General features: G+C 41.6%; 1 protein-coding gene and 1 long non-coding RNA gene across 7 annotated transcripts; one reads left to right on the top strand and one right to left on the bottom strand.

Moving 5' to 3' along the window:
• The first annotated feature begins 1 nt into the window (after position 1).
• LOC135494261 (phosphatidylinositol 3,4,5-trisphosphate 5-phosphatase 2-like) lies at positions 2 to 27,963 on the top strand. 4 transcript variants are annotated; one of them, XM_064782158.1, is made up of 22 exons: positions 2 to 32; positions 11,641 to 11,813; positions 12,294 to 12,496; positions 12,874 to 13,000; positions 13,084 to 13,230; positions 14,510 to 14,588; positions 15,091 to 15,156; positions 16,262 to 16,468; positions 16,851 to 16,980; positions 17,831 to 18,028; positions 18,551 to 18,747; positions 19,223 to 19,340; positions 19,821 to 19,917; positions 20,307 to 20,445; positions 20,945 to 21,136; positions 22,295 to 22,376; positions 22,582 to 22,782; positions 23,416 to 23,592; positions 24,081 to 24,251; positions 24,598 to 24,717; positions 25,017 to 25,363; positions 25,927 to 27,962. In XM_064782158.1, exons 2-22 carry the CDS (start codon positions 11,677 to 11,679, stop codon positions 26,131 to 26,133), a joined length of 3,342 nt encoding a protein of 1,113 aa, XP_064638228.1. In that variant the 5' UTR covers positions 2 to 32; positions 11,641 to 11,676; the 3' UTR covers positions 26,134 to 27,962. The 4 variants fall into 4 exon arrangements, with proteins under 4 accessions (XP_064638228.1, XP_064638229.1, XP_064638227.1 ...); XM_064782159.1 differs by lacking the exon at positions 2 to 32 and adding an exon at positions 10,651 to 10,812 and having other exon boundaries at positions 25,023 to 25,363; positions 25,927 to 27,963; XM_064782157.1 differs by lacking the exon at positions 2 to 32 and adding an exon at positions 10,651 to 10,812.
• Positions 383 to 9,859, bottom strand: LOC135495115 (uncharacterized). 3 transcript variants are annotated; one of them, XR_010448518.1, is made up of 8 exons: positions 9,440 to 9,859; positions 7,307 to 7,370; positions 6,960 to 7,033; positions 5,486 to 6,166; positions 4,983 to 5,085; positions 4,219 to 4,394; positions 3,595 to 3,960; positions 383 to 2,275 (listed from the first exon to the last, which is right to left on the bottom strand). It is a non-coding gene; the product is annotated as an uncharacterized LOC135495115 (long non-coding RNA). The 3 variants fall into 3 exon arrangements; XR_010448517.1 differs by having other exon boundaries at positions 4,983 to 5,088; positions 9,440 to 9,858; XR_010448519.1 differs by lacking the exon at positions 9,440 to 9,859 and adding an exon at positions 9,128 to 9,197 and having other exon boundaries at positions 4,983 to 5,088.
• Positions 27,964 to 27,995: the final 32 nt, after the last annotated feature.

Raw genomic sequence — 27,995 nt, 5'->3', positions numbered from 1 at the left:
CAACAATGAGTCTAGGTTGATGATGGTCTCAGGTATGCAGTCCGCTGTCATTTCAAAACAATGGGCATTCCCAGATTAAATTCACCATGGTCAACCAATTAAGGGGCAGGTCAAGATTCTGACTGCATTACACAGTCAGCTCTGGTTAATTTTGTGTGATGGTAAGGCTTTGTCATTCTAAGTAGTAGTGGAGCCTCCCTTCTAGTGGACACCTCTCTATTAAGGAAAACCTCTCTATTAAGGACACTAGGTCCCAAATGGGTTGTTTCCATTCAATTTGACTTCTGTAATCAGGACACCTCACTATTCAGGACAGTCAGTCCTGAGTAACAGTTGGTGTCCCAAGAGGCAAGGCGACATAATAACAGAAAAAAAACGTATTATTTTCAAATTCTTTATTGTTCTAAACTCCAAGGATAACACATGGAGACTTGAAATACTGTGTAGGAGGAAACCCGCGTACCGAGGGAAAACTTACGCAATCGGAGGGAGTCGCCAACTCGTCCGTCACACAGGTGACAGCTGAGCTAATGACTTCATACATGTACATTAAATCGATCATAGTCAATGTAGTAGTACCACTCCGAAAGTCCAATATAGGAGGAGAATCAGGAGATAGGAGCACTATCCCTTTAAAACATGTTCAACTCCTTTACAAGATGTAACAATGAAACACTGATTGTGTCTCATGAAACACAATGCTAAATTGAGATCTTAAATGGTTTGACTCGACTGCTCAACCATACCACAAAGGATGTATTGTGTACTGTACATTCAACATGGATTATCTATTGTGTTAAATCCTATTGTTAAAGCCTTCAGTTTGGCTGAGTGAGCTCACAATAGGTTTGGTCACTGCAGTCAATTGGTTCAGGACCCTATTCGAATAACAAAAGGACCACATTTCTGATGGCCGCTGGACAGAGGCTGCTGCTTTGCATGACAAAAGGAGCAGTTCTGACATGTATTTGCATGATAAAAGAGGTGGCCTTGACATGGCAAAGACTAAAAGTGGTTTGCCGGATTTTTTTGTAAGAGTCAAGATCTCATATAGACATTTCACAAAACTTTCATTTTACATAGCAGAATTTACAAGTATATGCATACAGGACAAAACTTTTAAAAACATCAAAAAGTTGATGCTTTTAAGATACAATTTGCTCAATTTCTTTAAGTACCAAGTCCATTCTTTACGTGGCGAAAAAGCGTTTTTTAGAACCTAGAACCTGCAGAACATGATAATGTCCTTGCAGTGAAAGGCCTTTTTGAATCAAAATGAAGTAAAGACAAATATTTGTTCCTGTGAGACCACCAGGGTAGGATCAGGAACCAGTCTGGTCTGTCAAACTCAAACAAATTTTGATATTCTGGTAAATTTCAATAAAACCGAGAGAGTATCAAACTCTTTCCTGTTTTCAATTAATTGTAAAAATGTTTTGGTCTTTCATGACCTTTTTGATACCCGGGTTTTAACGGGTATTTGTGAATTATAAACGAAGAAATACAATTCACCATTGTTGTCGGTCAGTTGTCTCGAGCACGAAGGTGAAAGTGCTGAGAAACTGAGCCAGGAAGTTTGATCATGGGTCCGGGGCATCGGATCCTAGACCTTGGGAGTTTAAATGTCAGCGGTTTCTGTGGTACTGAAGAGATTGAGCAACATTTATAAAAGGCCTACGATTCCATCAGACACATGTGTTATTGTTGTTTCCTGGGGTCGAAGAAACAACAACACATGAACCCCATGTCAAAAATGATGGACATAATTACATGAAATATCTGATGATTTTTTGGTGATGTTTAAGCAGAAAACTCAAGTTTTGCTTGAAAAATATTTCAAGCAGAAGAGCCCTGATGTGCCCTGGTCTTTTGGCTCCCCTGGTAGCCACAAACAACCCCTTCCCTGAATTCACCCTTTTTTCGATTCCTTCTCCTAATGAGTGTAAGATCTTGAACCGTGGTCATGGGAAAATGTAAGAGTCCTGACCACTTACCCATACTCACTCACCCCTGCAACCTGACACTTCTATACCTGCTGTGCCACTAAGTCATGGCCATAAAGAAGGTAAATATTTACCTTCTCACCAACAGAAAATATTAGGATTTTCATTAAATCACCTTTCAATCAGATATTTCAATAAAACGCTAATTAAGGATGAGGCCTACGATGACAAAAACACCATCAAACCGTCATCAAACTGTCAGTTGATGACAACCGGAGGGGATGTCCTTGGTCCACGACATCCTTCTCTCCTCCGTGGGATGCTTCACCATGCTGAAAAGACACAGACAACATAAAATTAAGGTTCCACTGGTGCACATGCTCCAGCTGATGAAATACATCATGTCAGGCCTTGTCTTCTAGAAAGCTCTTACTTTCTAGACCTTTCAAAGAACAATCGGATTGATAAGATCTAAGAGCGAAATTATTTTCAACTTATACGTGCTGCAGCCAGAATTTTCATAAGGACTCAACTGTTAAGAACTGTTTGCTATTTACTGCAGTCTGCTGGTCTCTTGACTTGAATTCGTTAAGAACAAATCTGGATTATTTCAAATCTTTAGGTGCTCAATTTTGCTATGCCACCCTCCCCTCTCTCAACCACGACTCTTTCTCAACCACGACTTTTTAATTCAGTTGGCCATCAACCGACTATTAATTGCCACAAACAGGTATCAGAAGAAAGGTCCTTCAGAGCATCATCGATTCTGACACCTGGAGTACGCCTGGGGCAACTCTGGAAATCACCACAGGTCCCATTTTCTACACACACCCCTTAAAGAAATACCCTCGACGTGTTCAAGTCGGCACGTTTGAAATTCGCCTGAGCATGAACCCAACAGTCGGTGGAAAGTGACAGCTAGCGAAAGGAAGCTGGTCTGTCCTCCCCAAGAGCAGTCCATATGACATGCCCCAAACTCACAGCGTCAAAACAAAAATGATATTCGACCACGCCCATCCCCAAACCTGGCAAAAGAAAGGCCATTTTCAAGAATTCTCCATCAATGAAAGGGTTAGGCAAGGCCTGACATGTATGCTTGTGACAAGCATGCAACTAACATGAGCAAGTGCTACATAGACAAATTCGTGAGATCTGTGGGTGACAAAGTGGTCTCTGATGTCTTCCTGACTCAGATATTTGTTCCAAGGATATACCACTGCGACTCGTCTTCATCTCTTGATTTCAGAGATCCCATTGGTGGTCATGACTGCGTGTAGTATTTGATCATTACGTGTCACTACTGCTTCTGTATAACGAAAGCATTTTCCTTAACAGAACATGAACAGACCTTTTTACATCGCTTTTTAACTGTTCACCATCTCTTAAAGGGACAATATAGGCAGCAGCTAGGCAGGCAAGATAAAGTTACACAAAGTCGCCAATAGGGGACTCACATCTCACAGTACGTCGAAATGATTCACGCTTGTACGCGGAATATATTTAGTGCTAAGTCTGACATGACTAAGGGCCCTTACTGTGTACACTAGTCACTTGAAGATGGCCAAATTAGCCCCTCTGCTCCTGCCTATAGTCCCCCTTTAATCAGGCCAATACCTACACCAAGCAAGGACAATTGATTTGATTGTATTACCTTTGGGTGGCATCCCTCCATAGTTATGAGGCTGTCTTCACGGTAGCTCCTGGATATCGTGTCATATTGCGTATTGAGCAGGGCTCTATCCGTATCTTTTGAAAGTTCATATCGAGTCCCTTTCGAGTGATATTGTCATTAGTCTATTAGAGTTTCGGACAGTGTTTCAATTGTCCTCTCCATACACACAGCACAAATGTTCCCGATCTTAGCAAAAGTTCTGCATGAATCGGTCGGTAAAGACTGGTTTGTCACTCCTGCCCCTTCGATATCCCTCAGTGCCACCATTCGATCCACTGAATCCACTCGACTCTGGATCCACTGAATCCACTCGACTCTCGATCCACTGCCCTCATCCGTGCAAGACTAGAAGAAAAATATCAAGGTTACTCTATGTTTTACCATAATCAAAGACTTGAGCCATGGAGCCTTTCATTGAGTTTCTTGAAATTCACCCAGGTAGTTTTAGATAGAATCATAAGCCCTCATCCCCAGCTCAGCCCCTTATCTCGTCGCGTCTGGACTACTGGTCTGTCTCAAGCGGTTTCAAACATTTTCGGTTCTTAGTATGACCACACTGTCATGACAAGCAGTGAGGATTTGGAATAAATATACATCAGTTACCAATGCTTGCAACCTCTATCCTTTACACCTCCATCAGAGAGTGGTTGGCTTCTCTGCGACATCACTCAGTCACCCTGTGGTTGGTCACTCAGTGGATTTCTGGATCTTCGAGAGTTGATCTTGCTATGGCGTGGTCGAGTGGTTGGGTCTACCTGACAGCCGTCATCTGCATAAGGCTGGAAACAGGAAATAAACATTTAGGAGCAATCTCAAACTGAATAGATTTAAACCAAAAGATCTTTTTTTTTATTTGGCAGAGGTGGTTGTCACTTTCAATGTTAAGTTTCGTGCTTGACTGTTTTATAAAATGGCAGAGCTGAAAAGATGTTCAGGATTCTTCTTGATTTGTCTCCTAGTTGCTGCATTTGTCAAAAGGATTGAGGCATCCTCAGTTGACAATGTTCACTTGTGACAACACTTTGAGTGTGTGTGTTTGGGGGGGGGGTCTCAAGATTGCATTTGTCAAGGTCATTGAGTTCATAAGTTGGCCATAACCTTAGGGCTCCAAGTCAGGTGATCACGAGGATAAAAGTTCATTACTTGGCCACCTAGGAGCCGATTCTGAAAACATAAAAACTGCTGTCATTCCTCAACTACTGGCCAGATAGTCATCTGCCAATGTCACAGGGGTTATCCTTTATAATTAGCAGTTTGATGTAAACTTTTGGACATTTTTCAAGCCAATTTCGATCGGGTGAGCACAATGGCACTTGGCCACTTCATTCTACTCCATTTCTACTACACTACCACCTCTCTCTGCTCACATTGTGGGTTGCAGTGTCGTCATTTGTATCCCTTGTCCCTTGTATCCTGTGTCCGTTGCATCCTGTGTCCCTTGTATCCTTTGTCCCTTCCATCTGGCTGGTTCTTCTGAAATATGTACAAGTTGTAATCATTCAGTATGTCTTACTTCCATATTAAAACAGGAGAGAATGAACATAAGATTGATGGCCTAGTTGATTCAGCGTCTTTAAAGGGACAATATAGGCAGCAGCTAGGCAGGCAAGATAAAGTTACACAAAGTCGCCAATAGGGGTCTCTCACATCTCACAGTCCGTCGAAATGATTCACGCTTTTATGAGGAATATATTCAGTACTGAATCTGACATGACCCAGAGCCCTTACTCTGTATATTAGTCACCTTGAGATGGCCAAATTAGCCCCTCTGCTCTTGCCTATAGTCCGCCGATAAGATGTATCTTTTAATCAAGCCAGAACCAGCAGTGAATTCAGTGAGTTCATGCTGCTTAAACTAAGTGATGCTTACCTGGTTTGGCTGCAACACTGTATTCTTGGGGTCCAGTGTCTTCTCTGCTCTTCTCGGCTGACAAGCTGAGGCCGGCTCTCCTTCTTCTACTCCGTCATGTCAATTTCAGCGGGCATATTTATAGTTTTGTGAAGCACAAGGAGGTCTAGTACACTGTTGTTATCCAAAGAGCCCAATGTCTTCGTCATATGTACTAAACTGGTTTAGCACAAGTCCCACACGGACACGCCTGACATTTCGTCCGACGAAATTCCGCAGGTTAACAACAGGACTTAAACCCCAGTCATTCCATCCCCCTCGAGATCAGGTAGGGGATCGCTGGCCAGCTATTGCTTACTATTGTTAACAGTCGTAAGACTTATCCCGCCAACACTCTAAAACAAGGGGACCAATTGAATGACTAGCGACACGCAACTCTTATTGCCCCCATCAATCAACCACGATGACTCAAGGGGAACACGTACCTTGAACCTAAGTCCATGTCATCACCGTCGAAACTTAGATGAGGACCGTGGAACAAAGTGGCAAGCATGCCTGGGACCCAGCCACCGCGCTTTGGAAATGAGATGAGATAGACTCAAGTCGCCAGTCACGATAACCAAATACACCAAGCGTACAGCTTGAATCGAACCCGATCTATCATTGTCATCGGTCACCTGGCCTGGCCTGGACAACTGAAAGCTGAATAGGTTAAAATAGATGAAAAATAGGAAGCACCAAAACAAAGAATGACTACAATAGCTAGATAACAACTATAATAACTACTCTAACAACTAGAATAACAATAGCTACAAAACTAACACAACATCAACCACACTTGCAACACTCGTAACAGCTGCCAGAGTCTCCCCTACTCTAACAACTAGAATAACAATTGCTACAAAACTAACACAACATCAACCACACTTCCAACACTCATAATAGCTGCCAGAGTCTCCCCTCCCCCCCCCCCCCCCATCACCACCCACACCCTTTTCCTATCCCATTTCAGACACACACACACTTGCACACTCTCACACCATCAAACTATGGTTAAAACATCGTTTAACATCCATCTGCCGGATTAGTCGATAGAGGCGTCACCGTCCTTCTATGTTTTTTGGAATAATATAACATACTTTTTTTGGATAAGAACGTTTTATTTTGATATGCAAAATATACATTACAAGTTAAAAGTTTTGAGATCCTTGACTTCTTAGATGAGTACACATCATTGATGTCCTTACAATGGCGATAAAAGATGCCTGGATGTGTTTTGTGATTCAACATTTTTTTTTTATTTCGATATTTTTTTCATGTAACTCACCATAAAGGCTTGTGACATTCAAGCGTTTGACTTGTCCAGTCGCTCGTCATAATGTTCACTCTTCCTGCTGGAGTCATTTTACAAGTTTATTTTACTGACTTTAACATCAATTAGATAGTCGCACCTCTATGACAAATCCGGCAAGTTGTAACCTGATCCTCTACCTACCCTTCATCTTGTAGATCATTATGAGAGTCTTCGGTTGCAATTGCCGACAAGGTTGCTGACAAGGTTTGTGGGATCTGTAATGATAAATTGGCAAAAAATCCACAATTACAGCAAATCTACATACTATAACTCATGAAATTGATGCCTAAAAATGATGGTCGAAATGAATTTCTCATTTTCAGGAGTTTTTTATTTTTCTTTCGGCATAGGTAGACTTCATTCCTTAGTTTTGTCTTTCTGAGCTGGTCATGATCAAAGACGTGAGGAGCCAATCAGTTTGCATCACACCTTCCAATATGGCCTCTATTGACAAATCGGGTGAATGACCAGCCTGACATCGTACATACCCATCGTCAAGCAAACCATGATACAGGAATCTTCAGTGGCAATTGCAGATGAAGTTTGTGGCATCTGTAATGATAAATGGGCACAAATACATGATTAGAGCAATTCTGCTAAAAGTCTTAAAGGGTAACTCGTGTCAAATTTCACCATATAATGTTTTAGCTGTTTTTGACAAATGACAACGTCACTTTCTCATAAATCGGTAAGGTTTTCGAATCAAAATGCACATTTTCTAGAAATCGATGGTTTAATCCCGCCTGGACGGCTCACTTCGATGTCGTTGAAATTGCGCTACGGCGACGATGTTTTCATTGATGACGTCACAACATGAACATTTTCGCGGTCGCTGTGGTTTACATTCAGCGATTTTATAATAAATCTAATCAAAATGGAAAATTTGAGCTTTACATTTGTGATCAACAATTAAAAACGGACGTATTTCCACAAAGTTGTAAATCACATCATAGTATCAATTTAATCAATGCTGAAGGGAGAGGGGAGAGGAGAGGGACTTTCAGCCAAATAAGAAATTGTTAATTGAAAAGGGTGTTTTCACAGCCAGCGATGTTGGAGGGCAGAACAGTGATTTGCCTGACTTGTCATGGTGTTAGAGCTTGCTTTCTTTTGACTTTCCCTCCAAGTCACGTGTAACCAAACTATTGAAACTAGACATCAAATGAATGAATGCCGGAGAAATTATGCTTAAAATGAATGTCTCATTTCTTGGTCATGACTACCTAAGAGCAATTGATCTGACTGCATTGATCTGCCTCAAATTCTGAGGACTCTCAAAATTGAAATCTGCATATTGGGTCATGAGACAAGAGTTCAAGGCAATTCATTTTTCCCGCCAAAAAAAGACAAAGGCAAACCAAGTTGCTCTCTTCCAAAATCCCTTCTGGATATGAATAACGTCAAGAGTCAGTTCGGTGATACCCACCTTTAGAAGATTGATGCAAAACACAAGTAATTTTGCTATTTCAGAATGTTGAAAATGTCAAAATTTGAGCCAGCCCTTTCTTGAAGGACCATGTGCACCTTGCTGGAATGAATGTTCAGCCTGTACTGCATACAAAGCATGGGACTGTATAAAATGTGACAGGTAGTAGTTATTATGTCACACCCCCTAAACACCCAAAGGTTCTTTCAAGGTTGTCATGGTTACGGTTCTCCAAACAATGGTGTCAGATCACAAGCCAAGCCAAGTTGGAAATGTTATTGGCCAATGAATAAGTAAACTTTTTATTTGATAATGCAGATTGGGTGTTATTTGTTGTTTACAATTGTATAGGGTGTTAGTCAATAATGTTGCAAGTTTTAAAGTTTAGTATTTTTTTATGAAAAAGACAGATCATATTTGACAAGCACCTCCAATGTGGTGATGACAAATGTTCAGACAGAAGCCAAATAACAAACTGAAAAGAGCTTGAATAATGACATTTATGATCTATCCTCTGTCCCTTCTTGTTTCATTGCCAAACTCCAATTCAAAACAAGTTCATTCATAAAATGTTTTTTGAACTTGAAAACTAGCAACACTGCTATTTAACACCTTGTAGTAGGACAAATGATGTGTTTGGCTTTATTTGTTTGTTTTCAAAGAGATGAAGCTTGTTAATACAGTGTCATTAAAGGCTGTTTTAGGGATTATCTTGGATTAAAAAATCTCCTGAACAATTAGATATGGTAATCCAAACATCCATTATCTGGCGTCAACCGTGAAGATCTATTGTAAAGATGGTTTGTTTTTTCCCCTAACGATACGTCATAGGTGGTGAACAGGCATCTGGCAAGGGACTATATCAGACAATTACAATAGTTACCTCTCCACCGTGCCCATCAAATATACCATAAATCGACGTTCCGGTGTGCCCGAGATCGTTGACGACATGGAAGCGATACTTCATGAGTTGTCTCCGCCCCTGAATTGCGTACACCCCCACATTCTCCTTTTTCAACTCCCACGATGCCTTTGTCTTTTCGGTCGTTATCTCAGTCTCTGATATTCTCTCAGAGATCACTGTGCTGTACTTCCCTGTCAACATCACTTGTAACCAGATTCTGCATCTCCGCAGAAATTCAGAAGTGATGCAGCATGGTGCAACAAAACCAGGTATAAAACGAAAACCACCTACCCTGTCAGTATATCTTGTTGACTCAATAAATACTTTCGTACAAATCTACCTACTGGCTGAAAGGCACTCATAACTGTTACCTTTGGATCACAGAAATAGTGCTTTTATTAGGTGAAATTGGGAATAATTTTGTCACTGTCCACCATGCTTGTGACCTTCACCCTATTATCTCTTACCTCGGTACCAAAGCTTTCTAACACTTTAAGGTGTACTGAGATGCACACTAGCAAACTTCTTTGCTCCTGGAGGCGAGGTAGCAGGTGCCTTCTAACATTCTCCAAGCGTCGTCAATGGTGACCATTGTTGCCTCCACCTACTGTCTCTGTAAGAATTTCAGCGGGTGCATGTAAATTGGTCATTTGGCCCGGTGCCCGGGAGATTGCGTTTGCAACATTCTCCAAGCGTCGTCAATAGTGATCATCGATGTCAAGCATCACTCGACCTACTGTCTCTGTGTGAGAATTTAAGAGGGTGCATGTAAAATTCGACAGCGGGACCGAAAACCGGGAGATTGCGTTTGCAAAATCGGAAATCTTCGGGAAGGTATAAAATGTTGTTGAAATTGCTGATGAAAATGTTGATGGGGGTCCTCTAACTTTAGTTGCTTGATATTTGTTTGTTTTTAAAATATTTTTTAATCAAATTGCGCTATATTATACTTTAGAGTCATCTAGTGAGTTGGTAAAAAAGAAAATTGAAAATTTTTATAGGAATGGGTGATTTTGATCAAAGAGTGGAGGCCATTTTTTGTGGTTTTCGAGATGCGCCGATCGGGCGATCGGCATCAGAAAGTGCATTTACTATGAAAATGTGAAGTGACAGTCATTTAATTCCACTTAAAATGTAACTTTTATCCATATTCATTCGGACAGTGATTCATTTGACATGTGTACTTCCTTAGATTTTTTGGAACAAATACGCTGATAATCTGTAAGTACTAGGACCCATCAACAGAATCTAAAAGCCGATCATCGCATCTCGAAAGCCTAAAAAAATGGCCTCCACTCTTTGATCAAAATCACCTACTCATATAAAATATTTTCAATTTTCCTTTTTATCACCTCACCAAATGACTCTAAAGTATAACATAGCGTAATTTGATTGAAAAATATTTAAAAACAAACAAATATCAAGCCACCGAAGTTAGAAGACCCCGATCAACATTTTCATCAGCAATGTCATCAACAGTTTACACCTTCCCAAATCTTACTTCCGGGTTATCATCTTTTTTTCATGAAAACTTCTTTTACTCTTATTGTTTATTGTGCTTTATCTGAACCTGACAGTTCGAAGCGACACTTTAGTGCTCTACTAATGGTAAATGAACTTCCTTGAAAGATCGTTTGCAGCAGATTTGCAGAATCGTAATACTGGTAAGTAGGCGAAGACTTGCATCATGAATGATGACATTGACTTCACATGGTGTGTGGTGGGTCACAAGTTTTGACACACACACACACTGACCGTAGTGATCCTCCCACACAGTCCGGTCACTCACAGTATCCATGAGATATCCTGTGATTGGTCTGTGGTTCCTATAGCTGTCGTTAATATAGGCCCTTTTCCAGATACGGCACACGCCGGTTCCACCACCTGTCCTAGGCTAGGGATGGCAAAACAAACTACCTTTACAATAGGTTTTTACAGTCAATGACGCCAGACAATGCCTCTTGAGCCATTGTCTGGCGTCTTTTACCGTGAAGATCTATTGTAAAGATGGTGTGTTTTGCCGACCCTAGGTGGTACTGGCGTATCTGTAAAAGGGCCTATTAGTATATACCTGTGTGATGCGTTGCCTGTGCCTCGGAGTTGCCTTTGGCTGTGCCCTTGGAGAAAACAAGAGCAGAAGTACGCTTTTGCTTGTAAAATCGTTTGCAGCAGATTTTGCCGAATTGCTAGAGTATGTGTAGGCTAATGTTGTACGGTATTGTATCCTGACTTCTGCGATATTTTGCCATTTACGTTATGACATTAATTCCCATTAAAAAGTGGCAATATTACGCACAATCTTCTTACGACGTGGCGATACAATATCGCGCAACATTACTCGTCGAGGAATTGCAAATGGTGTGGTCACAAGTTTTGACACACTCACACTGACAGTGAGTGGGGTTAATTTGCTTGAAAGAAAATGAGCCCCACAATAGAAATCAGAAACAGGTGAAGAGTCAATTCATTTTAAAAGCATGATTATTTTTCAGAATCGCAAATCCCAGATATAATGTTACAAACCCGGAATGGCTAAGCTGCCGTTTCATCACAAAAGAATCAGTCGACTTCAGGCAGAGAATTTGCTGAAAGCTGAGGACAAAGATGGGACTTACTTAGTCAGAGACAGTGAGACTGTTTTTGGGGCATATACACTTTGTGTTTGGTAAGGCCAGATTAAAAGAATATTTGCTGATTGTCCTTCCTCAATCCTACGTCTGCTACAAAACAATATGAACCCCCAAAAATATATATCTATCTGGTCAATCTAGCAATTGTAATTGTGATCACTGCCGACTGCTAATTTTGGTTCTGATTCGTCTTCTTTGAAAAGTTCCATGATTCAAATCAATCGATTTCGGGCAGAAGAGCCAGATCCTTAGTAGTCCACAGCAATGTCTGGATTGTCATTAGAGTTGTGGGAGTGGTGTAGTGGAAACATCCGCACCTGTAACCTCTGAGGTACCGGGTTTGATTCCCGGCCGTCCAAGTCCACTCATTAAATAGAGAGGGCGACTCGATTCAACAGCGTAGGTTTTCTTAGCGGCCTCCTGTTGTTGCTGACATTACAATCACCAAATATTGTTAAGAGCTAATAATGTCCTTGTTGACGTTCAGCTTTCAACTCGATATTTCATTATTGCAGGTACCATGGAGTGGTCCACCAATACAGAATCCTACCAGATAAGGAGAAACGCCTGTACATCCAAGCTAATGAGGGCGTCCCGGAGAAGAAATTTGCTAATATCGGTCTGCTTATCCAGCACTACATTCAACGTGGCGAAAATAACGGGCTCGTGTGCGCACTGAAACAACCTGTCGGGAAGAAAGAAGAGGACAAAGAATCGGGTAAATTTCACAAAAGTTTATTTCAAAGTATCAAAGGGTCAACTTGGGCACGAGATATGTTGTCTTTCATATAGAAATGACTTCCGGTATGATGGTGACTTCTTCAGATAGGATAATTGAATCATTGGACTGCAATAAATAATCCCACTAGCAATGGTTGTAACCATAGGCCTTCCTGAAATTCACAAATCTAGTCCCAAGACCCACAAAAATGACAATGAGAGATCAATCGTCCATGGAAAAAGAATTTGGTATCGTGAAAATTTCACCTAGTCCTTTAACTGGCTTTTCCCTAATAATGATAAATGTAAGCCTTCATGCATTTACAGTCAACAAGTGTAGGTCTTGAAATTAAAACTGATATTCTTTCTATGCAGATGACGATGATTATAACAATGATTACAGAGACCCTGAGACCTCTGGTACCTGTTTTACCCTACCCTCCAAAGACGATATCCTGACAAGCCACTTCCATCAGAGATTTTCTCAACTTGATTCGTCAAGGTATGATATTACGTTTGTCTCCAAAGTTTTGCTTCATCTAGTATCTCTAGAAGCAACTCTATGTCTTTATAAATGTTTTTCAGTGTTGATGGTGGATTCATTGAAGATGTGAAGCAATATATCAGCAATGGTCTTCAGAAGGATGCCACTGCTATCCAGGGTGGGACAGGTGTGACTGGTCTGAGGGAGATCCATCAACTGCTGGCCAAGGCTGCTCAGCCCTTAGAAAAGTAAGTTCATTGATGTAGATAGTTTGCTATGTGAGGGTGCCACTGCCATCCAGTGTGGGATGGACGTGTGACTGGTCCAAGGTAGAAAAGTAAGAGAGATTATAACAGTATGGTGTAGTCTCTGAACTTTCTGACAAAGCAGAGCTGAGAAAGTTGTTGGCATGTATGGTGACAAACAATATGTGATCAAAACACTTCAGGAGATTAAAAAAAGGTGTCAGGTGTTCAATTGTTTTTGTTTGAAGTGTGGTTGATCTTGTATGTATGACCTTGTATAGGCATTTTGGCTGGTTATGCACATCCAGTTTAAGACTCCAATAAGGCCTATCTCCTCATCTGGTTGCCATTGCTCGGCAGATGAGCCCAGACTTCCCTGTTCGATTTCTCGGTTTTCTCTCCTAGGGGGACTTGGTTGCCAACAAGGGCTGAGCAGGCCAGCCTCCACTATTTTGTATATCCTTGAAATAACATGTTATTATTGTTGTCAAAGACTATATACTTCTTATAGAGACTCTGTTTTTGTTAAGCGCCTTTGAACGGCCCAATATAGGACTGATAAGGGCGCTATATAAATGTGATACATAGATAGATAGATGTTTTATCTAAAGTTTTATCCCACTCTGACACTATGTCTATGACAGACTGACGCCAACTCTACAAAAAACCCATGCCGTCAACAGATCCTGCTCTGACTACCATGTCAGTCCACGGTCATACCTGATACAGAGCAGGCATGTTCTTGGACAACTTTCATTTATTTCGTTTTTTCTCATACATTTATCTAAAGTTACCCAACATAACATATTTTCTGCCTGTTTTCATAAAACTGAATGTGGAAGTACTTGACATACAACTTGAACAGATTGTTCGTGTTGATAACGTACAGCTATACCCGCAGAAAGAAGTAAAAAACACTGAGAAATAAATCAATTATATTTATATTTAGTTCCTGGTTCTTATTCTCGGAAATCTTCTCCTTTGGAATCCGGCCTGTGCACTCAATCCAGTTTGTTGAATTTACTTGGTAGTCTTAGGCATTTTGACCTTGTATCCATACAGTTGCCCTCGCACGGTGACACCCTGTGGCCAGATTTCTTTTCTGAGGTCTTCATGCAGTCAGCAGACCTGTGATCATTATCACACCCAAATATCACCAGTTTTACGTGCAGAAGAGAGATCTTTTTGTCACAAATAGCAGCGATTATAATTGCAGTTTGCAAAAATTAAAATCTCTGGTTTTCACTTAAAAACCCTGATGATTTTCCTTTTATGTTTTCAGACAACTTCAAGAATTCCTTGGGAAGGTGGAACTTTGTCAACATTTGTTTGCCCAAGGGAAAACAAAGAAAACGAAAGAGGTATGTTCAATTTCAATGAAGTTGTGTTTCACTTTCACTAGTTTCAGGCATGTTAATATCAAAGGGGAGGCCATTCTCCTTCATTGTGTATTTTTTGATGGCGCAGGAAAATAGAAATACTCATTGCCGTAACGCAATCATTATGCATGCAACATCACTGGAACTTGGTATTTAAAGTACAGTCGAACCTCCCTTAGTGGACACCTCTCTATTAAGGACAACCTCTCTATCAAGGACAACCTTTCTGTTAAGGACACTAGTATTGGTCCAAAATCGTTTCTATTCTGTTTGACCTTTCTAATCAGGACACCTCTCTATCAAGGACTTCACTTGTCAGTCCCGAGGGTGTCCTTAACAGAGGAGTTCTACTGTATTTGTATACCTGTCTACACAATGGTACCAGGGACCTCAGTGATGACAGGTGGGGATGTTTCCGTTACACCACTCGGTCAGCCCAAAAGGTCTTCATCTTCCTACTATCTTCTATTCATCCTCGTTGCAGCAGAATATAGATTCCTATGGAATACTTGTCCCTGATAATGAAGTAGAGGGGTCCTCCTCCTCAACCGTAAGCAATGGCTGCGTCTGCCAAATCAGTGTTTTCCCTGCCTTAATTTTGAGTTGAACGCCAAACCCTACCGGAATCCTCAAAAAGCCTTTTGAAATTTTTCAAGCTTTTCCCTAGCTTTTGATTTGAACACCTCCGACCTTTCGGTATCTTGTCACATTTTTGCACGGATGCCAATTTTATAGTATGTTTGATACTTTATAAAGAATCATATTTCACAGTGAAATTTTCAAAGGGTTTTTTTTCATCTAGGTGCACTGTATGATGGTTTAAATGTCTCAGAGAGGTCTTAATAATGATATCTAAAGAAAAGAAAATATTCTAATTTTCAAAACTTTTTTTAACATGGCATCCTCTACTTTTGACCTGTTGGCCTAACACGTTCAAAGCAGACACCGTGTTGCCATGGTTTCTTGCTAGTTTTCACTCCCCAGCAATCCTGTGTGGTTCCTGCTGTATTTCTGCTTCATTATATATTTGCACCCTTGAACATTTTCATTTTCGAGTTCAACTTTCAAATTTTTAACGGAGCAGGCCTTTAATGCTTTGTTCAGTCACTTCCACATTCCCTGAACATGTTTTCTTCCTCTTTCCTGTGTGAATGCGTGTCTATATCATTATAATTATCAGCCCACTTTGTAAACTCCGTTTTCATTTGTAATCCAGGCCATGATATACTGTATTGAATTTTCCAATTTTTTGCGGATTGTCTCGATCTGTGCAGATTGCAGACGATTGAACAAAAAGTTTTCCGGAAAGTCCCCAGAAGCACTGTCTGATAGTCCAAACTTGATTTCCCCAACAGAAATGACTGTTTTGGCTCGTACAAATATTTGGCGTTAAAGGGACAATATAGGCAGCAGCCAGGTAGGCAAGATAAAGTTACACAAAGTCGCCAATAGGGGTCTTTCCTATCTCACAGTTCGTCCAAAATATTCATGTTTGTAAGAGGAATATATCTAGTGCTGAATCAGACATGATCCAGGGCCCTCACTGTGCATATAATTCACCCAAAGATGGCCTGTATTACCTCCCTGCTCTGCCTATAGTCCCCCTTTAACTGTAGATACCAGTATATTCACTAATTTAGCAAATCATGTTTCAGCATACGTACCAGAATGACCTTGGCCAGATAATCGACAGGCTGGCGTGCTGTAGTACAGAGGTCAGTAGCCTGGACAAGAAGGCTGTGAAATGTCTCCAAGAGATGTCGGCGATCTCGGTGACATCATCGACGGCGGACGAGAATGAGATAAGATCAATAGTCATAAATCCTCCAAGACGGAGACCGATCCCGCCCGCAGCATTCAAGGTTTGTTTCTTTTCAGCCGCACAGATTCTTTAACCAAAGAAATCTGCTTAACTTTCAGGGAAGCATTTTAGCTTTGCTATTATTTGAAGATATGCAAGAATAACGACATTTTTAAAATGCTGGCCAGGCAGTAGCATCTTCTGTAGCTTCTCTGACAGGATCAATCACTCCACTGATTACAGTACCTGAAAATAAGAAAACAAACCACAGACCCCAGAGGAAATCTACGCTGTCAGAAAGAATCGCCCCCTCTGTAACGTGGGCCGACCTGGAGTGGAACCCATATAAACCTCCGAGGTGACAGACGCTGTTAATTTCGAACAGCACTCTTACCACTGTGCCACTTTGACAGCCCCCATTTTTAAATCCCATGTCTTCTTAGGTGAAAGCAGTCAAAGGCATGCTCTTGAAAGAAGTCAGTATCACATTAGACCTCAATGGTGGGAAGCTGATCATCGTCACACCCAACAAGAGCCTGCTCGATCAAGAATGTATGCCGACGCAGGACAAAAGTAAGTCTTTTTGTTTGTACGTAGGCCATGGAGAATATTGAGTTGAGAGCTGAGCGTCAACGGGAACATTGTATGGCTCTATAAACAAGCATTGGCAATTGTAATGTAAAGTAGGAGGAAACCGGATAGTCCAGAGGAAATATGCAGGAAATCAGGCAGGCAGGGACGTTTCCACTTTGCCATGTAGGTAAAGAGGAATTGGGGGGCCATTTGAGAATATTAGGCCCATTTTTCGCATATGCGTGGGGAAGGGGTCAGTGGTGTTCGGAAAAAAAGAAAACTGTCAGTAGATCACAGCGCATGTACATGATTTGAAAGTTGCCAATAGAGGTCTCTGACATCTCACAGTACGTCGAAATGATTCACGCTTGTACGTGGATATATTTAGTGCTGAGTCTGACATGACCCAGGGCCCTTACTGTGTATATTAGTCACTTGAAGATGGCCAAATTAGCCCCTCTGCTCCTGCCTATAGTCCCCCTTTAAAGCGAACTGGAACCGCCAAGCCAGTTCGTATGACCTCGTTTTCATTTCCCGCGTATCGGGTGATCAGAACGAGGCATGAATGAAACATGGCGCCTAGCTGTCAATCATTCAGTGACGTCACTACTATGGAATTTACTACGAAAATTCATGAATGAAAGATCGCATGACTCACGTGATTCTCACATGATCCTCAATAATAACAAATTAAACTGCGCATGCTCGGGCACTGGGGGCGGAGCTACAAATCTGAACTCGAATAGGAAGTTGGAAGTTTGACTTTCTCGGGCGGTGAAAGTCGAAAAGTTGAATAAATCGCTCGGCGGTTCCAGTTCGCTTTAACAGGAAGGTTCTCCTGTATTTCCAGTTGAGCAGCTGATTAAAAGTAAGGACAACAACTTGCGGCTAGACGTTAAGATTGAGGGGAGGAAGAGGGAGACATATCAATTTGAAGATGCCAGATCGCGGGAGAACTTCTGCCAGTTGATTCATCAGATGAAGAATATTCATGCACCCGCTGACCAAATTGATGCCATTACCGTCTTCATTGGAACTTGGAATATGGGTAAGTGCAATTAGGCCTGGGTTGTTCAAAATCACACTAGCTTTAATGGAGTCGTTAAGTCTTAACGTGAAGATGTTAATGGGATTAACTAAAAGAGTGAACGTCCTTAAGGATACTCAACATAACCTTTAGGGATAACGTGACTGTTGATTTTGAACAACTGGCCCCTGGTGACTAAAGTGCCATTTACACGGCACGAAAAGGGTGCCACCAGATCACATCCAGATCAAGGGATCAAGGACGTCCTTGTATATGGTAAGCAAGTCCCAGATGTGTCTTCATTCAATCCAGATCATTTTTGCACCCACCGTATTTGGTAGTGTTTGATCCGGAGCAGATGTGGATGTGGAACTATCTTGCGTCGTGTAGATGCAATCTGGGGCAATGGCGAATGTAAAATTACCTATCAGCGTGATACATATGTAGTATTTAGCTTACAACTAAGACCTAAAGACTTGATATTGCTTGTGAGGTAATGTCCTTGCCTCTCATCCTGAAGGCAGTGCCGCTATTGTGTTTTAGGTGATGAACAGCCAGGTTATAACATTAACTCTTGGCTGAAGTGCAGTGGGACCGGGCGACCCCTGGACAAAAGTCTGAGTGCTGTACCCCATGACGTGTATGTGATAGGTACCCAGGAGTCCTCGCTCACCGAGAAGGAGTGGACCAGTAAGATCAGGAAAACGTTGCAAGCGATTTATGAGATAGATTTACATATGGTAAGCTTGTGTATTATGAGAAACTTTCAAAGATAGATTTTCATGTGGTAAGCTAGTGTATTATGAGAAACTTTCAAAGATAGATTTTCATGTGGTAAGCTAGTGTATAATGAGAAACTTTCAAAGATAGATTTACATATGGTAAGCTTGTGTATTGTGATAAACTTTCAGAGACAGATTTACATATGGTAAGCTAGTGTATTGAAAGAAACTTTCAGTGCATAATAGAGGCAATCAAGATGTTACAGGGCCTACTTGGGATGGAGATTCATAGACATAGCCCCTGAACCCGAACATTACAAACTGAAGTAAACATTGATTCCAGGCATTCGAGGCACGCAACTTCGTAGGATAGTTTGAATTGGCTCATGGAGATTGAGACTCATAGACACCACTACACAATTGTTACCTCCACGAAGAGATAAATAACTGAACTTCATAGTTTCATGATTTGAATATCTTTTTTGCCTCTCAGATTGCCACGACCAGTCTTTGGGGAATACGACTCATCATTCTGACAAAGATGGAACACAAAAACAGAATCAGTCATGTCCAGACATCATTTGTTAGAACAGGAATCGCTAATACTCTAGGTGAGTACGTAAGGGGTATTCTTATGGCTCTGACTCAAGGTAGGACGTGCCTCCCCAGGGGGCAAGCGCTTTTGATCATGCGACTACTGGTGCATGACTTTTAGTGTGTAAGGTCTAGTTTATTGTTTCGTAGTTCCATTCTTTTCCAATTGCTTGTCGATTAATTTCTGTTCAGTAAATTCTATTCACCTCTCTCCAGATGAGTGAGGATCTTGCAGTGGAATAGCCAAATTTTGCCGAAGTGTGGGGTCAGCCTGTTGATTTCAACATCACAACTGAAATGGAAAGATCAGGACCGACACTAAAAACATCAAAAGCTGACCCCATAAGTCGGCCAGTTTGATTCCCCACAATAGAGAGCTCGATCTTTAGACGCATCTGGGAATAGGCGAATTAAGTTTGATAAGACATATTTCTCATGTTTATTTGCATGTTTTTTTGTTAATTGTGGTTTTTATTTTGCACTTTTTGTTTCCGTAGGTAACAAAGGTGCTGTGGGTGTGTCGTTTTCATTTCTTGCCACATCACTGTGTTTTGTCTGTGCTCATTTGACGTCCGGTGCTGAGAAAAATCACAGGTACATTGAAAAAGAAATCGATTAAAAATCACTTGTTATGTCCAGTTACTGTCAATAGCGAAATATTCCCACCTCTCTACTCATGTGATTTGTAAAAAATTGTTTCAAAAAAATTTTTAAAAATTCAGGATTTTTATTTTGGCGAATTAGGAAAATTCTTCCACATTCTTCAATCAAAAAAGCATTATTGAAATTTTATAAATCTCTGTTATTCGGAAAATCCACAAAAATTGAGACGACTAATTAGAGTGTGTTCTTATTAGAGGTGTCAGCTATGAGAGGTTCAACTATATTTTGAGACTTCATTAACCTGCCAAGTGCTCAATACATGTACTGTCTGTTAATTCTTCATTCAACCAAAACTAAAATGATTCATCCTCCCTTTCCAGGAGAAACAGCAATTTCCGTGACATAACGAAAGGCCTGTCCCTCGGCAACAAGCAGCTAAACCTGTTCGACATGACCAAGCAGTTCCACCATCTCTTCTGGCTAGGCGATCTCAATTATCGACTCGATGAGAAAGTGGATGTAAGGAACTTTTTATGATAATAATAAACTGTATGCTGCAGCTACGGCAGTCAAATGACATCCCGCAGCCACAATCAGTCCTTCTCGTTTTTCCGTGGCCATTTGACCCTTATAGAGAGCGCGTTGCTGCAGGCAATGGAGTTGTTTCTCCTAAGGAGGGGTCCAAGTCCTGCCTGTTTAATGCCAGCATGTATGGTGCTCAGTAGGTTTGGGCAGTGCAGTCCTTGTCTGGGTGCATATACGACCCTGATTGAGAAATCTCCCTTTCATTCAATTGGAATCATCTTATAATAAAAAAACACCACTTTTAGCTACATTGCTGTGTCATATCAATACCATTTTACACTTTGCCTTCTTTGTAATTCCATATCAATATCATTTATGTTATTCTATATCAATACCATTTTACACTTTCTTTAGGTCATTCTATGTCAATATCATTTTACACTTTTACACTTTTACACTTTTCACTTTTACACTTTTACACTCTGTCTTCAAGGTTATTCTTAAGAAAATACAAGAAAAAGACTACGAACACTTGCTCTCCAACAACGACCAGCTTACCAAGTCCAAGAACGCCAGTGAAGCATTCCAGTACTTCTGCGAAGAGCCGATAAATTTCCCGCCAACGTACCGATACGAGAAGGGCACCAAGAGTGAATATGCATGGAAAAAGTACAAGAAAACAGGAGTAAGTTGATGCAGTCATGTACGGCAGCATTTTAGTGCCACTAAAGAAGAAAAAAAAGAAAACATTTCTCGTAATAACGACTTTTAACCTCGTAATAACGACTTTTAATCTCGTAATAACGACTTTATTTCTCATTGTAACGACTTTCTTTCTCGCTATAACGACTTCCTTTCTCATAATAACGACTTTTAATTAAAAGTCGTTATTACGAGATTAAAAGTCATTATAACGAGAAAGAAAGTCGTTATTACGAGATTAAAAGTCGTTATTACTAGAAAGAAAGTCGTTATAACGAGAAAGAAAGTCGTTATTACGAGATTAAAAGTCATTATTACGAGAAAGAAAGTCGTTATAACGAGATAGAAAGTCGTTATTAAGAGATTAAAAGTCGTTATTACGAGATTAAAAGTCGTTATTACGAGATTAAAAGTCGTTATTACGAGAAATGTTTTCTTTTTTTCTTCTTCTTTAGTGGCACTAAAATGCTGCCGTAGTCATGACATTAATATAAGCCGCACTTACACCACCTGAAAATGGACCACCAATCTTGGTTCGGGAACCAATGCCGCACCATCGAAAATCCACCAAGCGCTTACACCAGCGCTGCAGCTAGTTATAAAATCCGGCTACAGATGGCGCGCAAACAATAAATTGCATGCGCAGAAAGCGCCATTTCGAAAGCGCCGCCTGGAGCCGAACCATCTAACTAGCTAATTGCCGATCCATTTGCGCGTACACCACGACAAAGCCGAGCTTTTAAAAAGCCGGGCGAATTTGGACCATCAAGCTTGGTGGGACAAATTCGCTCGGCAATTTGTATCGGCAATGGATTGCCGAACCAATTTGTCGCGGCAATGTGGTGGTGTAAGTGCAATTGGTCCACCAATATTTCGTGGTGTAAGCGCAGCTATAGTGCAGTGAAATATCTCTAGCTACAGTCCCTATCACAGTTGACATCCCTTGTGTGCAGTGGTCTAGCAGGTACCTGCAGCAAGAATTGGCAATTGCAGCACCCTGTTGAAGTTCTGTATCATTACAATGAACAGCTTGGCAGGGAATTAACTTGAGTTGTTCACCTGTAGATGGCAGCACCAACCTTAACCACAACTGGGTTTGCATTGCCCGCAATCAATCATAAACTTCCCTTTCTCGTTGCAGTTAAGGATTAACGTTCCGTCTTGGTGTGACCGGGTCCTGTGGAAGTCATATCCTGGTACCTATGTCAACTCAAGAGCTTATGGTAAGTTACCCCTCGTTCCTTAACAAGCGGGATCTAAAAAATTGATTGACCTCTTGACTACCGGGCCTTTTGAACCGTTCCATACCGGGTCCTTTTTTTTTCGCGAAGATTTATGGGGTAAGATGACAGAAGTTCATCAAGAGGAAATAGGAGCAGGTTGTCTGCGTGTTGATGTTTCGTTGATTAATCTCTCGTTTGCTAACAGGTTGCAATGAGGAGTTCATGACCAGCGACCACAAGCCTGTGTTTGCGAGTTTCGAGATTGGAATCGCCTCGCAGTTCATTTCTAAAGAACCCAGCTTGCAGGACGAAGACGTTGAAATCATCTTTGAGAGTTGCGAGGCAGAGTTGAACACAACGAGTCGACAAAACTATGTACTGGAGTTTCATTCGACTTGTCTGGAAGGTAAGCTTCCATATTTAGATATATCTCTCAGTATCGGAACTTCATCAACAGGATTGCGAGATTGCAACTTGTTTCAAACCCCACGGGACTCCTGAGGACCCCATGCCTAAGAAAAAGAAGTGTGTGTTAAACTCACACTCTTTTGTAAAAGGCCAAACTACATTCTTTTGTGAAAGACCCTTTTGTGTTGGAGTTAATACCCATGACTGATTTGGTCTTGTGAATATAAATAATAATAGGTGTAGCTTTTAGAAGGCTTTTGACTAGTCACTTGAAGCATGGAGCTTGTAGAGAAAAGTCAAAGTGTATATATATATAGGTCAAAAAAACAGGGATAATAAACAAGGAGTACTAAGGAGCAAGGGCTAGCCCAGGAGGATAAACAGGAGGACATAAAGCTGGGAACACACTATAAAGGTAAACTTTCAGTGTGATTCAACTGTAGTACTGATTTGCTGAAGAAAGATGGTGATTGCTGTCTGTCAAGCACATTTCTTACTATATCCAGTTGTCATGTTTCATCAAAAACATCCCTGTTCTGGTATTCCTTGTTCTTCTGTTACATTGCAGTACTGCAGTTATTTAGGTGAACTCGAAAAGGACCAATTTAGCAAAACTTCAATTTCTTTCCAGCTCCGGTCTCGAGTAAATCTAATGTGCAATACCGCCAGCGAGAGCCAAACTGCTATATTCCCAAATGGACCAAGGACATGTGTCCACCCCTGAAACCGATTGTTCCAGATATTAACTACCTTGAGGACCAATACATCTTGATTGCAGTGAAGTCTGTTGATGTTCATGAATCATATGGTAAGAGAGTAATGCATTTTGCAACTGAAGAAGGAAACATGAGCATTCCTTCCAATAAAATCACTTTTGGGTTTCCTATGTTCATGAAAAATATATAAGGGTGAATTACCCTCCTGCCGGTAGGCCTAGGGCAACTATAATGTTGAAGGCCTGTCATTCCAACCTGACTGATTGTGCCGATGTCTTCATATACACGAATGACTGCAAACATACATAGACACACACTAGCTACATGTGCAAACTTCATAACTCGGCAAAAACCGTTACAGTAGAACCTCTCTATCAAGGACACCCTCGGGACTGACAAGTGCTGTCCTTACTAGAGAGGTGTCCTGATTAGATAGGTCTAACTGAATGCAAACAATAAATATGGGGCCAGTACAAGTGTCCTTTATAGAGAGGTTGTCCTTGATACAGAGGTGACGGCTAAGGGAGGTTCCACTGTATGTGTTTGAACTTTTGACCAGTTCCGGTATTTCGTTTTGTAGGAGAATGCGTGATAGCCGCCAAGCCATACTTTAGTGTATTCCCTGTTCCGTTTGAGTGTGTCCTCACCCACCACGCTGAGGAGACGGGGCTCCTGAGGGGCAGGCTTCACGTGAAAGTCCCAATGAGTCCTTTGGGTTCCATGTGGTCACAGAGGAGCAGGAAGAGTTATGGTGAGTTGTTTGAAAGTTCAGGCTAAAGAATAAGAGTGATGACACCAGCTAGAATATCAGTAAAGTGTCTTGCCAAAGGTACTTAGTTGAACTCAGGAAGACCAGATCACATTTACCAAAAGATAGTGGTGTTGCACAACACTAGATTCTCCTCAGGGTACGCTGTAACCAAAGCTCTTCTAAGGTGTCACTGAACCTGGTCAACTATGACACCGGCTGCCCAGGGCTATGCAACATTCCTCGCTGTGATCACACTCTACAGTTCAATGACAAGAGGTCAGCCAACGACCTTTACTGTCTCCAGCAATAATGAAGCAAGTCCTAATGAATGAATTCATATTTCCAGAGGTGACCATGCATGAAGAAGACAGTCGGAGATTCTCGGCCGACTGTGCGCCTTCAACCAAAAGAGACCTACTGCAAGCACCGGCACCAAGGGGGATGTCTTACAACGGATGTGATACAAGTAGGTGTCTGTTTTTGTCACAAGACGACATCGTGGAATTAACGATTTGTGGTGGTAGGCAGATGGGATGTTGAAAGGCTTCATTACCACATCTGTGAAATGAACAAGGCCAAGTTGTCTTTGTGTGATTAGTTTGTTCATTTCATTCCGGAAGCGTTCCTCTGCCTCTTGCCCCATCTTTAGCATGATTTTGTGTGACATCGTTCCCTCAGTTTAGAACGGGATGTCGGCCCTAAATATCAACGATGTGTCATGATATTATAGCCGTGTTGTTTTTCTAATGGACGTTTTCTCCGCAGTTACAGGTGCTGCGAACAAGAATTTATACCCACTCATTCCAATCACCAAACCAAGTAGCCTGGGTCTGGCAAAAGCTCCAAAGAGCAATCTGACACCTGGGCCTGTCGCTGAACCCCGCAACAGAAAACCCAGCCCGTCACCGAGATCACCTGCGACTACTCCAACAGAAAGATCACCAGAGACTACTCCGGTGGGGACCTTGATTTCTTTGTCGCCGACCTGGGAGAAGCCGCCATTGATGCCGAAGGATGCGTCGATGACGAAGGAGAGGATTTATGATGACGTGCCTGAAGAGAGGGAGGTACCACCGGCGCCACCGAAAAGGATTCAGTCGCTAGAAATGGATGTAAGTGGTTGTGGTTGTCGGGTGAGAGAGGGATGTAAGTGGTTGTGGTAGTGGGGGAGAGAGTGAGAGGGATGCAAGTGGTTGTGGTAGTGGGGAGAGAGTGAGAGGGATGTAAGTGGTTGTGGTAGTGGGGAGAGTGAGAGAGGGATGTAAGTGGTTGTGGTAGTGGGGGGAGAGAGTGAGAGGGATGTAAGTGGTCGTGGTAGTGGGAGAGAGTGAGAGAGGGATGTAAGTGGTTGTGGTAGTGGGGGGAGAGAGTGAGAGGGATGTAAGTGGTTGTGGTAGTGGGGAGAGAGTGAGAGGGATGTAAGTGGTTGTGGTAGTGGGGGAGAGAGAGTGAGAGAGGGATGTAAGTGGTTGTGGTAGTGGGGGAGAGAGTGAGAGAGGGATGCAAGTGGTTGTGGTAGTGGGGGGAGGGAGGGAGAGGGCAAGACACGATTTTTTTTTAAAATTCTTGTATTGAAGTTTCACAAGAAATTGCACAAAATTGCCAAAAATCTGTTGCCAGTGGCATTTTTCGTGAATTGAAGTATAGTTCTTATCATATCCTTTGTCTATTTCAGACTTACACAAAGATTGCCAGACCTAAGACTATTGAAGAATGGCTGAATCAGATACAGTTGGCACCATACATCAATATGTTCAAACAGAATGGCTGGGATTCTTTAGCATTTCTCTGTGACCTCTCTGACGATGACCTCCAGGGTATGAAGGTCGAGAAGACGCACAGAAAGAGAATTATGGACAGTATTGTTGAATTGAATAAATAAGTGAGGTTGGTGGGAGATGTGCCGCCCGTTATACCAAAAATGGGAAGCAGTTGCTGATCCGGAACTTGGGTAAAGGGGGGAGAGCCCCACCCAGAGAGAGGCCCAAAGCTGCAATCTTGGACACAAGGGAGTCTGGGGACCACAAAATTGAGATCATTTTGTATTGTCAGTGACTGCTCGATACTAGGCCTGGCGATCTACTTCCCGCTTTGGTATTGTGGGTCACATGTTGTGTTCTGAGACAAGAGCATGTTTGAAATTATGTAAAAAGACATAATGTACTGTCTAAGAAAAACCGTCGTACCTGAAAACTTATGACCTATTTGTCATCAGAACTTTATGGGGCAAAATTGTTTGTTAGAGGCATTTCTATTATACTCAGTTCACCCATGGTAATCATGTCCATGTGTATAGAATGATATGATCTCAGAAATTCTTATTTTCAAATACTGGTACTTAATAAATTAGAACTTCTGAAAGTTGGAACAATTTGGTGGTTGTAAACAAGAACCAGCTTTCTTGTACAAAACTTTGCCGGCCTACCCTTACTCACCCTGGAGATTCATATTCCCTGACTCAAGGTAGGATTTCCTGAAAAAGTCGTCCCTTTATGTGAGGTCGGCTTGCTAACCCACAGAAAATGCTAAATTTTTCATGAAAATCGAAATTAGACAATGCAGTAGTCAGATGACATGGGATGACAGTTCCAGGAAAACTACCTCAACCAGCCCCTCGGTGAATGAGGTGCCCCTCGGTGAATGAGGTGCCCCTCGGTGAATGAGGTGCCCCTCGGTGAATGAGGTGCCCCTCGGTGAATGAGGTGCCCCTCGGTGAATGAGGTGCCCCTCGGTGAATGAGGTGCTGATGCCTTGTACTCGACACTGTTATTGCAGCAATTCTCCAGATCTGTAGATCGGCATCTGTGTCCTTTGTCACTGCGTTTAACTTCAAAGAAGAATGTGACACTTGTATCACCGTTTGGTATTCCAGACATATCCTAGAGAAAAACGGATGAAAACGCACATTTTTGTGTTTGGGACTTTGTCAATCATTGTCATATTAGGGGCCGTCCATAAAGAAGCCTCGCTTTTCAGACCCCCCCTCCCCCTCTACTCATGCAGATTAGTATCAAGGTATACATTCTACAGTGTATGCAGTGTGTATTAACTTGTACGTGAATTTTGTCAGTGGCACATGCACCACGAGAGCAATGTCAACACATACAAAACTCACTGTAAAGGCGCTCAGTGCTAGAATAGTGCATTGATTGCATGTGTATGCATTGGTATACCCCTTCCCCTGTACGCATCTAGTAGGCTCTGGCACCATCCCCTTGCTTCGGTGCGGACATACTTTATGGATTGCCCCTAAGGTATCTTGGCCGAGATTTGGGCCTTTTCCAGGAGGTAGATATATATTTTTTACAGCTATGCTGCTGATTTGTGAAGCTATACACCATATGAACAAAAAATTATTATATTAAATAAGCCATATTCTGGACTGTGATAAAAAGTGATTTCCATGCCAAAAATGTACTCCATCGAGTGATTAGATTTTGTAATCAAATTGTAAATAAAAACAATGTTGCTTTTCTAGTGATCACTTTTAATGTTAGTTTTAGTGACTCATTCCTCTGAACCAAAAAATCTAAATCATGTGGCCTATTACAAGTACTGGTAGTAAGAATTTACTCTTTTGACTCTATTATCATATGCGCAGCAAAAATGTTTAATGTCTTTTGTTCAGTTTAGCAGTTTTCCCTTGTCAATTTATCTTCTGCTGTGGTGCAGAAAAGGGATTCTACTTTTCTATATCAAATGAATGAATAAATATTATATTACATAAACTCATGTTGGATCTTT

Source organism: Lineus longissimus, chromosome 10 (genome assembly GCF_910592395.1).
Source record: "Lineus longissimus chromosome 10, tnLinLong1.2, whole genome shotgun sequence".
NCBI lineage: Eukaryota > Metazoa > Nemertea > Pilidiophora > Heteronemertea > Lineidae > Lineus > Lineus longissimus.
Note: the sequence above shows the minus strand (reverse complement) of the source record. Positions and strands in the feature narration are given on the sequence as shown.

Coding starts and splice junctions, on each gene's coding strand:
- LOC135494261 (XM_064782158.1), top strand. CDS start 11,677: ATGGCTAAGCTGCCGTTTCATCACAAAAGAATCAGTCGACTTCAGGCA. Junction 15,157..16,261: donor AGGGGTCCTCCTCCTCAACC/GTAAGCAATGGC, acceptor ATCATGTTTCAG/CATACGTACCAGAATGACCT. Junction 19,918..20,306: donor GGTGCTGAGAAAAATCACAG/GTACATTGAAAA, acceptor CTCCCTTTCCAG/GAGAAACAGCAATTTCCGTG.